The following is a 14191-nucleotide window of genomic DNA, read 5'->3' as shown; positions in this document are numbered from 1 at the left end:
CAGAGCCGCGAGCTGCTCAGAGCTACACTACAGAGGCTCATGGGATTTCTTGGTTTCCCTCATCAAACTCATCAAATACACAATCCAACAACTCCACAACGCTCTGGTGGACAAGTTGTGACCTGCACATTCATAGGTTACTAATTACGAAAAAAGGAGAAGAAAAGAAAAACAATGCCAGTGGAGTATGAAAAACCTGAATACACAGTTCCTAAAACAAATACCAGGCATCAGCTATTCCAGTCCTGTAGGTGAGGATTGATGACATAACTGTAACAGTGATTCCAGCCCTTAAACATGCATGAAAAATTGAATGGCTTCATGCTTATTTGATGTTTGTGTTTTTCCAAATCACAGAAAATAAAACTTTTGTAATACAATCTGAGTTCAGGTCAGTGTGAAGAGAAGAGAAAACCATCTACTCACGGCAGATTTCTAAGCTCTCGTCTGACCCATCCTCACAGTCCGGCTCCCCATCACAGTGCCACCTCTTTGGGACACATTGGCCATTCTGACACACAAAGTCCATCTCTGCACAAGTCTTCTTAACTGGAGTGGGAAAGAAGAGATGAAACAGATTACAGAGAGAAGAGAGAGTCACAGGCTTTATTTCTAACGATTAAAGAAAAAAACATGAATAATGGGCAGGGAAATGTAGAGAGACCAAAGCCTTAACACACCCAATAAATATGAGTAGTTGTGACCTAACCCAAGCCTCTTTAAAAAGGGACAACAAGGAGTTTTGGAAAGCGAAGTGTTCTCATACTACATTTACCATGAGCCTCCACGCGCACGATGAAATTCTTGGACCGGCACAAGACGGACGTCTTGCCAAGAATGTTTTCATTCATCAAGAATGAAAGTCGGAGGTTGGAAGACGATCAGATATCGTAGTTCCGACCATAAACGGCGATTCGGTGGCGTTATTCTCATGACCCGCAACCCGCAAAACCGAAAGTATGAAAGTAGGCTCGCCCAGCATTTCCACCACTAATAATAATAATAACAATAACAAAATAACGATAGAGACAAAACGATATATTTATCGAAAATGGGCCCATTAACAAGTGTGGGTAATGTAGATTCATCCACATTAATGTGAGACGTTTTTACAACCAAATACAAACTCCTTGTTGCCCCTTTAACAGTTTGAGTTAAGGGAAACAATACTTAAACATTAAGCAAAAGCACAGACAATCAGAGCTTTTCTAGATGCATCAACCAGTCAAAGCTCTAAACACTTTGAGACACTGTTACCCATTCCACATACTCTAGTGATTCCCAACCTGTGGGCCGGAGCCCACTAAGTATTACTATACTCTGTCTAAATGACGGCCATGGTCATGCAGACTGGGAGGAGGCAGAGTCAAACCACCACCTTCATGAGCCAAGGCCACAGGTTACTGGGGCAACTAACCTAATTAGCATCAACTACAGTTGAGTAAACATGCCTCTGTGAAAGAATATTAAAAGGGATAGTTCAACATTTTGGCAAATTGGCCCATTGCCATAATCCCTATAGTCATAGCAGTAGGTTCGTTACCTTTAATTGTCGGTGCAAGCTATTTTTAGAACGGCGGAGCAGAGCCGTGAGCTGCTCAGAGCTACGCTAAAATGTTTGCCAAAATGTTGAACTATCCCTTCAGGGCCACTATAGGTTAAAAAAAATGTAAATACATTTGTGCCGGGGGTTGGGAGGTGGATTACTGACAGGCAGGGTTATGTACTGTATCATCACATCTTAGTCCCTGCTCTGCCTCTGTTTTGATCAGCTCTTCAGCCTAAGAGGCACGTTTACTCAACTGTCTGTAGTTGATGCTAATTTGTTGAGTTGCCCCAGTAACCTGTGGCCATGGCTCATGAAGTAGCCCCCTGATCTGTGAAGGTGGTGGCTGCCATCTTGTTATGCGAATATGACAACAACTGAACTTGTCATCATCTCACAGAGGCAGTGTATCCACTCTAACCTGTTCACATGTGCGCTGCGCACAAATGAAAATCATCACGTACGCATTTGCCTTAAAAAACAACTCTGTCCCGTAACGTTCCATTATTATTTCATAGGAATAAGATATCAGGCCTTCGAAACATCCACAGTGATAGAAATACATCATGAGTGAGCATCTCGTCAGACAAGAGAAGATTCCTCATGTGAAAGGGTGTCACGTGTTCAGACTAAGCTATATTTAGAAACAGTCAAACTCTACGTATAGTAGTATGTAGTAGTATGTTCTTTTACAGGGCACAGTTTGTTTTCTCACCACAGGAATTCTCGTCGCTGCCATCAGTGCAGTCCTCGTCTCCGTCACATTGCCAGACAGATGGGATGCAGCGACCGTTCCCACACTGAAACTGGCTGGCCTCACATTCTGTCTTCGTACCTACAGAAGAGGAGAAAGATAAGCCATGAAGAAAACGAAGCATATTACATTACACAAATAGTCTCATAATCATGCAATCAGTTTTTCTTGTTTTGTTCTAGAGGGTTCCCAACTGAGCTGTAATTGGAAAACAATTTGTTAAATAGAGCGAGTTGGCACTGGGAGCATCCACCACTGAGACACAATGGAGTCATGCCAGCTCCATGTGATGGATTACCTCAGAAAGTTTGACTTCTCATGTCTCTGCCAACTCATTTCACACTTTCTATACGTAAATAAAAGGAACAGGAGGAAAAAAAAAATCCTCAAATGATACTGTGCTTGAAGAACACTGAGAAACACACAGACACACAGCTGGTATCTGGACCCATATCTGTGTTTATCCTATCAGCCAATCAGCAGAAATCGACACATTTCATAGATGATGAATAGGGTAAGTTAAATATCAACACACACCCAAAATGTATCGTATGAGGTTCACAACCAGACAAAAATGGATTTCCTGGATTCTGGATTATTGTTTAGTTGAAACAAGACACTTGAGAATGTGCTATTGGCTCTGGGAACTTACATCAGCCAGTCTTCATTTCTGGTGTTTAGACAAACCAATAGATTAAAAGGGATAGTTCAACATTTTAACAAATTGGCCCATTGCCATAATCCCTATAGTCATAGCAGTATGTTTGTTACCTTTTTTTGTCAGTGCAAGCTATTTTTAGAACGGCGGAGCAGAGCCGTGAGCTGCTCAGAGCTACGCTACGGAGGCTCATGGGATTTCTTGGTTTCCCTCATCAAAGACACAATCCAACAACTCCACAATGCTCTGGTGGACAAGTTGTGACCTGCACATTCACCACGCCATGAGATAATAACACAACGTTACCAGACAGAGTTGTTTTAGAGGGAAATTCATGCAAAACTGCTGATGTGTATTGTGTTCAGAGACATTTTTTCATCAAGCAGTCTCTGTATTTACCTCGAAAACGGCTCCGTTTCATAACGTTCTGTTATTATCTCATAGCGTGGTGAATGTGCAGGTCACAACTTGTCCACCAGAGCATTTTGGAGTTGTTGGATTGTGTATTTGATGAGGGAAACCAAGAAATTCCATGAGCCTCCGCTCACGGCTCTGCTCCGCCGTTCTAAAAATAGCTTGCACCAACAAATAAAGGTAACAAACCTACTGCTATGACTATAGGGATTATGGCAACGGGCCAATTTGCCAAAATGTTGAACTATCCCTTTAATGTAAAAATGGTTAGGAATTTGCAGATAAATTGCTAATTAATCATTGCAGTAAGAAAGCATCAGTGTAAGATTGCCAAACATGTTGATGATTAACATGGCAAACCATGAAAAAAAAAAAGACAAAAAGGACAATGTAAATGGAATGAAACCATTGAAAGAAGTAGATCTAGAGGAAAAAAAAATCTTCAAGGTTTATTCCCCCTGAACACATGAATAACTGGATTTCTAGAGTCTGTCCTAGACAGTAGTGCTCACAGTGTAGTGTGCAGTTGTACTAGATGTGGCGACAACTCCGGGTCTTAAAATAACACCGTCTGACCTTGATGCCTGCTTCAGTCTGGACTGTGTATCCAGGTGGGGAAGTAGAGCAACGAGATGATAAAAGCCTCAGCTCACTGAGGGGTCAACTGGTTTTTTTAGTATTCCAAAAGGTCACAGAAACTTTTCAGATGTTTGCCAAAGAAAAGCAACTAAACGGCATCTAGTCACTGAATGCCATTATGAAGGAAAATGCGTTAAGTGGGTCAGCTGCTCCTTGAGGACACAAACAGCCCCCGCTGATTTGTTCTGAACCAGAGACATTTTTGCTACTGTGGCAGAACAGTATGACTTCATACCTGCATGAATGACACTGGGTTAAAATTAAACAAACTGACATGCAGCTCTGGCTGGTTACAAACCTTCATTATATCAAAACTGTGAACAGCTGATAGCTGATGTGCAGTAGGAATGTAAACAACTGCTTCATCTTGTGTTGATCAACAAGACAGATCTCCACAGGAAACAAAGTACATGATTTATCCATAATACTGCTCAACTAAGGTGCTTTAAAGATTCTGTAAAGCAGGAAAAATGTCAGTTTGTTATAGCACAGACAATGGCCATAAACCACCATGCCTAATTTGAATAAATAAAAAATTGCCAAATATATAAATGAAGGTTTCAAATGGGCCTGCACGGTATCAGATAAATGTCCAATGTGCAATGACACTGTTCAATATTGCGATGACAATATAAATATAGTGATGCAGATAAGCAAACTGTGCATTTTATGACTAAAGCATGAAACTTGCAGCATTTTCTCTACCACCTTCTTAAAAACAATCTACTGAATAATGGTTTTGGTAGTGACCTGTGTTTTACAAAAAGCGCTGTCCAATGTGTCAACTTGTCCACAGGATCTTTAAAGGGATAGTTCAACATTTTGGCAAATTGGCCTATTGCCATAATCGCTATAGTCATAGCGATTTTGGCAAATTGGCCTATTGCCATAATCGCTATAGTCATAGCAGTAGGTTCATTATCTTTACTTGTCGGTGCAAGCTATTTTTAGAACGGTGGAGCAGAGCCGTGAGCTGCTCAGAGCTACTAATGGGATTTCTTGGTTTCAAAATATGATAATCGGGACAGCCCTATTGGTTTCCCTCATCAAACTCATCAAATACACAATCCAACAACTCCAAAATGCTCTGGTGGACAAGTTGTGACCTGCACATTCACCACGCTATGAGATAATAATGGAACGTTATGAAACAGATTTGTTTGAGGTAAATTCAGAGACTGCTTGATGAGAAACTGTCCCTGAACGCAACGCGCATCAGCGGTTTTGCATGATTTTCCCTCTAAAACAACTCTGTCTGGTGACGTTGTGTTATTATCTCATAGTGTGGTGAATGTGCAGGTCACAACTCAGCCTCCGTAGCGTAGCTCTGAGCAGCCTGCCGCTCTGCTCCGCCGTTCTAAAAATAGCTTGCACTGACAATTAAAGGTAACGAACCTACTGCTATGACTATAGGGCTTATGGCAATGGGCCAATTTGCCAAAATGTTGAACTATCCCTTTAACCCGAGTCTACAGTCAGGGGGGGGAGCCGGCACTGTGGAAAACATCCTGGATTGTGCCATTACCAAAAATAACAGCTACAGACCAGTGGGCCATACTTAGCACTTGGAGCAGTTGATTCTACGCCCACTGAGACTTGAGGTCAAAGACAAACTCGATCCCCTGCACTACGCATTAGGGCTCAACCGATTATTGGCATGGCTGATAATATCAGCAAACATTCTGCATATTTACGATAATCAGCACCAGTCTTTTTTTTTTCACGAAGAAAATGCATTATTTCAAAATGTTTAAAATCCTTTGGCTCTGATGCAGCTGTTTCTCTGATAACAGTATACTGAGTGGTGACTTCAGGCAGTCTTATACCAGGTGTGTTATTCTACATTTTTGACACAAAAAGTTTTTACTGTTTTCACCATGTCTACTGCATATGAATATCGGTTCTAAATACTGGTTATCGGTTTCCTTCCTACCTATCCGTCCATCTCTAGTTTACAATGGACCCCAGGAGATCTGTTGCCCATTTGAGATGCTTTGCACAGAGATGTGCTCTTTCTATGCAAACATAGATAATCCTAACATGAAAGCCTAGTTTCCACAAGACAATGAAACAAAGTACTAAGACACTACTAAAGACTATCACTGCAGGGAAGAGGGTTGCCAGGGAAATTTGAAATCAGGTCAAACAAGTTTACTAGAGTCCAAGTCTAATTTCCTCCTGTTCATGAAAGACACTATGTTTCAAAAACTGGTTTTAGAGGACCTGGGGGGGGGGGGGGGGGGGGGGGGGACATCTGACTATGACAAATACATTTCCTAGGAAAAGAGGAACCAAGAAATGACACAAATTTTCTTTCCTGTTTGGATCAAAACAAAAAAACTTGGTACTCAGCAACAACAGTACTTCTACAGACCCACTGCACACACACTGTAGATCAGTACAGGACAGACCCCCAGCCTGTCTGTGCTGACGGAGACAAATGCTCACACACATTCACACCTAAGTTTCACAAATCAAAACCAGTGTGCTAAATATTTTTAATTCTGTGGAAAAGTGTTAAAGTTTTCCTTTGAACGTTGAAGACAAAATTATTGCTATAAATTAAGTTTCTCTCAACATTATAAGGATAAGGAATCAACTTAGCTGTTGGATGGCTAGTTTGCATATTTTAAGCAGTATCCTTTTAAAAAAAAAAAAAAAAAAAAAAAGCCAAACCACCCCCATATCAATCATCAGTGTTAAGGGTTGTTTAATACCAGGTTAGGTATCCTCTAGATCATTCTTTTATGATAACACAAACAAAACCAATTTACCTGGGTAGACAACTGTACAGTGATTAAATGGGTTAAATCATGAATTCAGATAAACTCATATACAAAATATATGAATGAAATCTTGGGAACTGTAAAGTTATGTACCACTGACAGGTCTAAATTTAGCAATGCAGCTATCGATCATATTATAATATTTATGTAGGCTCCAATATGTAATCTTACTTTCCTGATGACCTTAACTGATATTTTGATTTGGCCTATTTGATGCTGTTACTGGAAGCCGGCAGCAAGGGAGTGTGTGTGTGTCAAGTGAGTGTGTGTGCGCACGAGTGAGTGACAGTAAGCGAGTATGCCTCGTGAAATGAAACAAAGCTTCGATTCAAGCAAAATTGCCTTGATCATATTCTGAAATCAAATTATTCAAACCAAGTAATCATTTCAGCACCTTCATAAAATTATAAATAGGCTGTCTAACAACAATATTGCAGGAGGATAAATTAATCTTTCAAATGAATTTCCATGGACTTAAAGGGATACACCAACATTTTTTTTCTTTTTGTGTCTTGCCTCACTCCTGAGTCAATGACCAGCAGTTAGACACCATCCTTTCAACTGTGCGTGCAGTAACAGTAGTAAGGGAGATAGAGCCGTATCGTCCGTAATTAGCTTAGCTCAAACACTAGAAGTGTATAGGTAGTGTTAGCCTGCCTCCACCTAAAGTCATCAGAGAAACTCTTCAGCAACTCTAAACGGAAACCGGCGGGCCGATCTTCGTCTCAGAGCTGACAAAACTCTCCGGTAAGGCATCTTGAGCGGTCAAATGCCGCTAACGGGACGAGATCGGTCAAAACGGAGGGTTCAAGCAAAGACGCTTTATTTTGGTTCAAGCTAGCTACATCGAGGGTAGCTTAGCTTCCTATTTCAAAGTAAAAGCACTAATTCTATCGTCGTGGTTTTCTGTATGTAAAGGGCAGCGGGTGTTTTATTTTGTGAAAGTAACCGGAAGTGTGTTGGTCACAACGGCTAGCTTGAGTAGCGCTGAATTCGTCCAAACAAAACTGTAAACAGCTGGTATTTAGACAAATTAACGACACACTGCTGATCTAAACGGCTACTTTCTCACCTAAAAATGTTTGAAATGTGGATGAAGTGATATATTTAGAGTTTAGAGCTAAAATGAAATCAGCTTCTGACTGCTGATTTCGGCTGGGGTAGGAGGCAGGCTAACACTACCTATATACTTCCAGTGTTTGAGCTAAGCTAATTATGGGCGATACGGCTCTATGTCCCTTGTTACTGCACGCATAGTCGAAAGGATGGTATCTATCTGCTGGTCATGGACTCGGGAGTGAGGCAAGGCACGAAACAAAATGTTGGTGTATCCCTTTAAAAAGGGCTTTGCACTGGACCACCTTCTGCAGTCTGGAAAATGGCAGAGAAAGGCAAGTTAAGCATGGCAATACTTTGACAACGTTTTGAAATTCAAACTTTGTGTGGTGGAGTTGAGATACAGTGGTGGAAGAACAAAACAGATCAATCATTTGCGACCCCTTTTTTAACCTTTCACTCATTCCGTTTTTTCTCATTATCCCCAGGTGTTTTTCATTAGGCTAGGCTTTAGGCTACTGTATCTGTATTAGTATTATGGGCGGTAATACGGTAATAAGGTATACCGCAGTACCTTAAAATAGCAACGGTATCAGTTTCATTACCGTAATTTAAAAAAATTGCAGTGCACTCATATAGGGGCCTGATATATTACCTACTAAATATCATTTATTTTACTGCCTAAATAATAAGTGTATGTCCAGCATCTACATGTGTGTGGTTGAGTTTTCAGTTTTACTCCAATAGTATCATGTTTTCCTTTCGGGAGGTGTTTGATAAAGTTGATGGATGTGACGTTGTCACGTTGACAGCTCAGAGAAGAGAGAGTGGTCTGACATTGAAGCACTATGTTGCCATAGTTACCATGTGTCTTGTAGGCTTGTACCGATGTTTTTTTTCTTGCCGATGTTATAAAGAACACACAGACGCTGCTACAGCTGAGCCAGATGTGATGTGTCTCAGCTGACCAGCGCTCCAATGGAGGTTAGATCTTGAAATGTTGAACTCATTTTATAAATACAAAGTTCAGCCAAACACCAGGCTGAAGAGAGAGAGACAGCAGAGCTCCTCAGACGGCTCGTCTGTGCAGCTTCAGGTGAACCGGCTGAAAGGCAGCGCTTTTCCCCCCAGCAGCACCATCCACATTTTGTTTTAAGCCATTTGTACTGTACTGTACATGTTTTGTTATTGTGTCAGTGTTCGTATGTGGTGTCTGGTGGGCTGTTCCCTTTCTGAACGACATTTTGGTGACTTTGTGTGACTGGCCACAGTAATACTGTATACTGCGATAAAATGTGGAGGAGGTTTAATGGTATCAACATTTGGATACTGCCCAACCCTAATCTGTATGATACTATCTTTATGAGGTAGAACCTAAAGCAACACTTTGTAGTTTCCCGGCCTTAAAAAATGTTTCTAAACTCATTCAAGTGGTAGAAAAGCGGTTAACAGGATGAATCGTGCCGTCACTGCAGCCTGAGTGGGGTTGCACTGGCTGCAACTTTTCTGTGTGGGTAGGAACACAGTTTGTGGTGACCCAAAGGCATTGCTAATGTTTTCCAGCTCATTGTCACACATAAATGTGAGAGGGAAGCCTCATATGGGAACAAAATGGAACCATGTCTAGGTAGAAACTAACAGTTCAATTAACACCAAAGACAAAAAAAATAAATGTTGTAAGTTTTGTAAATGTATGGCTGTGTTTTTAACTGAACGGCTATTTCTAATTAGAAAATGTAATCCATTACAAGTCCACTACTTTGCGATACTGTGACGCCCATGTCAACCCAATAATTTGAAGCCAGATGTGAACCCTTACCTTTATCTAGTAGAGATTGGAGAATCTAATTTTCTTCGCTTTTCAAGCACAACTCACAACAGTGTCACGTTTTCAGTAACGTAACAATCTGCATTAAACTTTATCATTCAATAAGTAATGAGAAATGCTCACACTAGTCTTAATGTGGAAACAGTTCATGTCAACAGTAGAAGCCCTGACTCTCCACATCAGCCTGATACTGCTCAGTGTTTACATACATTAGTGGGAGAAGACAGAAAAGAAAAAGCCTGAGGCCGCCTGGATACAACTGAGGAAGGGCTGGATGTAGGGATGTCAAGATGACTTGTTTTCACAATTAATTGTGGTATTAAACGCCACAATTAATGTAATGTAAATAATTTGTAATGCAATTATATTTTGACTATGTTTGATTGTAGTGTTGTGAAATTAATTAATGCAAAATAATTGTGATAATCCTAATACCGTGATCATTTCTCTGACAATAATCATAACAAGAAAATCTATCATTGTGACATCCCTAGCTGGATGATGAATACAATTTTGATCATGATTTCAACTTAAAATCCAAATGATCTCAAAACATTAGTATGAATGATTATTCTGTCATTTTCCTTGACTATTGGTATTTTATTCTGAAAGGCACACACATGCGCAATTCCGCCCCGAAGGCTGCACTGCACTCACTCCGTCAATACTGTGAACGAGGCCACTTGTACGTGGTGACAGGCATTTAAAAATCAGCACAAGTGAAGATGGCAGAAGGAGAGTGGCTCCGTTTGGTCGACAATAAAGTTGGAACAAGTTCTCTAGTGTGGGAACACAAGGAGCAAAAACGAAGCAGAAGTGTTTCTGAACACTGCCAGCTGAATGAACGGGCAAGTAAAAAACTAAACAAATGGCAATGGGCCAATTTGCCAACATGTTGAACTATCCCTTTAAACACTAGATTAAATGACATAAAATTAAAAAGCAAATATACACTTAGGCAAATACATAATGAATATTTATCCATGTAAAGTATTTTTATGAATTGTGTATTTTATACTATGTATAATTTGTCCTGCTTTTTCTTCATTTTAAGGCTGCTGTCATGAACAAATTTCCCCTCGGGGATAAATAAAGTATAATCAATCAATCAATCAAGTGACCCATATCTGATATCTGCTTTTACACCTGCTGTGCTTGCGTGAAACAACCCACTGAACAGGAAATAAGGTAGTGATTTATTTATTTTTTTAAGACAGGAGATCGTCACGTTTTAATTCCATAATAATCATATATATATATATATATATATATATATATATATATATATATATATATATATATATATATATATATATATATATATATTTATATATATATATATATATATATATATATATATATCCATATCTCCAACACGTCACTGTTTACAAAGTGAACATCGAGTCTGTCCTTACTAAATAAAAGTTAGTGAAGTGGCTGTGGAGCGGAGCTGCTGTGAGATGAGCAGCTGACAGTGACAGTGACAGTTGTGCCACCGTCCGATCCTCTGTTGCTCAGTGAGGACAGGACAAAGCAAATCGTGTGGGCTCGTGAATTAATATTATCATTGATGACGTACGACACGCATTGCCAGGAAAGATCCGATCTGTCTGTTTACAGACATATTGGCAGATATCCGATTTGTATCTGATTTATTTCCATATATAACGGGAGCCTGAATCTGATCTGACAACATCTGATTCCACTCGTATTAGTCCCATTTACACGTTAATGTTACAGATCCGATCTGGGCCACTTGAGAGGAAAAAATCGGAATCGGGGCTTGAACCTTGTAGTGTAAAGACAGCCAAAGTAGTTTTAATGTAATTTAAATCACATTTTGTTCCTAAACTCCACCCTGAATCCAGTTGACTGCTGGGATCAAAATAATCCAGGTTTTTTGGATCAAAGTTGTCCCAATCCCCTACTACTAACACCACAAACTGAAGGTTTGATCCAGATTAAAACCAAGATTGGATTATATTATCTAATATATTATAATAATATATAATCTCAGAATCAATTTTTAGTTTTGAACAACCCATTTTCAAAATTTGATCCAATCTATCATCCAAAATCCGATCATATTACCTTTTAACAACAGGCCCCAGGTGTTTGGGCTGCACATTCCAGTTGGAAAACCTCTTGCTGTAACAGAAACCAAGAGAGTTCTAGAACCGCGAGTGTCTGGTTTGCAAATGCTTAGGCTAATTGTTGCCAAATTAAGCAGAGATAGCTTTGTAAATGGTGCACAGCATCCAAAACAAAACCACTGAAACCAAGAACAAAAGTTGCAGGGAATGATACAGTAAATTCAGATTTATTTTTCCTCTTTAAGGGTGTATTCTCTTGGGTTGCTACTGCCCTGTTTCTACCCCAACGACTTTCTGTCTGGAAAAATGCACACCCGAACGCTTTGATCCAATCAGCACAAAACCAGACTCGTGTGGCAACCTAATGGGGAAGGATTACCTGTACAAGAATACAGTGCAGTGTCAGACTGAATTTTTAGCTGACATTCAAAGTCTGAACTCTCCACAGAATGAGCACACGGGAAAGATACAGTATGCACCACTTTCTCTGCATTAGGTTCAAGTCAAGACAAAAAAAAACATTTTTAGCTTTGTGACGGACTAAATCAATTTGGAATATTATTATAAGACAAAGTGTAAAGTTTTTACTTGGTGATGTTATATTTACAGTCACAACAACTGCTCAATCATACATTAAATTGCCTCAGCATAAATTTGACAAAACTCTAGAAATCACAAAAGTGGCCCAGTATTATATAGGTCAAACCCCATATTAACTTAGGGGCCAATTATCTTGACACAGCTCTAAACTAAAGCTTTGAGTTTGAATTTTCACATCATTTCATATGATAATCATTCACCCACTCGTGGTAACCATGGGTTTGAAAATCATAGATTCAACCATCTCCCTCCCAAAATAGTAGGTCATTGTGCAGTATATAAATGCTGTCACACTGGAGGTCATGGTAATGCAATTTTCCCCAGTAAGAGAAACGGTTTCAGTGTACTCCTCCTCCTCCTCCTGTCCACCACCCTGTAAGCACACCCCCCACACAGCCCCTCCTCGTGGAACTGAGGATCTGGGTCTATCATAGTAACCGTAGAGGAAAAATACATCCATTTTAATCAGGGCAGCGCTGATGGTGTCCTCTTGCCGCTATCTCATTTTCATGACATCTAGTTCAAATAGAAATACAATAGAATACAATCTCAGTCTGTTTATACAAGTGTGTTTATGTGTTTAGGTTTGAGCTAAGATTAAGAATGAGGTGCTGACGCTTGTGGGTGCATATCAGAGGTGTGCACAGATTTCTAGCACTAGTTCTGATTCACTGACCCCCCCCCCCCCCACACACACACACACACACACACATTTCACAGTAGGTCGGAATTCAAGAGACTGAAATCAGTGCAAGACAAACCCTCTCCAGCACAGCTCCCTCTCTCAGCCCTTTTATAATTTAACCACCCTGCCAACTACTGTTTAAATAATTAGTAACTGCATTACTAAAATTATGCAAAAATTATGTAAATATTTTATGTGCCTGAGGCCATAAGGAAACCTTCACGACCTCCACCTCCTGTCAAAAGAAAGGCCTGACCCAAAAGAGTCACACTACGCATACAAGACCTTCAACATTGTAGTCACAGAGCAGCCCATGATATTAGTTATGGTGACAAACTTAACAGACTGGAACTTATCTTTTTAGCAATATGCAAGGTGGGAGAAAAACTACAGTATAAGAGTCAAGTAAAAAGACAATTTATCCTTATCAGGAAAGGCATCTTCAAATTTAGCCTACTTTTTTTTTTTTTTTTTACACTTTCTTTTATTTTGTATTTTCAATACAAGCCATGTCTTGTTTCTTTGCACTAAATTACAGATGTGAATCTGGTCTACTGGACAATTAAAGGGAAGATAAAGTTTAATTTATAGTAGGCTAGTTTGTGAGATTAATAAGTATAGCCATATAAATGAGTGCTTCAATAGTTACTTCACCAGTGATACATTTCATTTCCATTAAGAAATAAATTATCAATCATTTGCTGGTTCCAAATTCCCCACTGTGAGGATCTGCTGTAGGAACTATTGCAACTATATTAGGCTACTCGTAGTCAGACAAGAAATGTGAGAAATAGCCAGAAAAGTATATACCAGTAGGCCTATTTACCACATCTGAAAAGCTAAATCCAGGATTTAGACAGGTCAATCTGTTACTAGAGTAGTGCTGGCCAATTTACAGACACTGTATAGAATTTCACAACATATTCATCATGTCCTTATCATAATGCATTGAGAATGCACCAGCGCGAGGTGATGGCATTCAGGTCGTAATTAGGCATTCATTGGGATCACCTGCGCCGCTCCTGTCCCGTCATGCCCTCGTGCAGCTGACGCTAACCTCCGGGGACTGCGGTGATGCTCCCTATCCCTGTTGTCAATTTAACCACTCCATATCAATCCACTGTAATCCCTG

General features: G+C 39.9%; 1 protein-coding gene across 1 annotated transcript in view; it reads right to left on the bottom strand.

Moving 5' to 3' along the window:
• Positions 1-14191, bottom strand: part of vldlr (very low density lipoprotein receptor) — a 50438-nt gene that overhangs the window by 35306 nt on the left and 941 nt on the right. The window contains exons 2-3 of the mRNA XM_083983755.1: positions 2262-2381; positions 427-549 (exon numbers count right to left, since the gene is read on the bottom strand). Of these exons, the coding sequence (XP_083839881.1) occupies positions 427-549; positions 2262-2381 (243 nt within the window). The remainder of the gene's footprint in view (positions 1-426; positions 550-2261; positions 2382-14191) is intronic.

This window comes from Trachurus trachurus, assembly GCF_905171665.1.
Source record: "Trachurus trachurus genome assembly, chromosome: 12".
Classification (NCBI taxonomy): domain Eukaryota; kingdom Metazoa; phylum Chordata; class Actinopteri; order Carangiformes; family Carangidae; genus Trachurus; species Trachurus trachurus.
The sequence above is the reverse complement of the archived record's forward strand: the minus strand, read 5'-3'. Positions and strand labels throughout refer to the sequence as shown.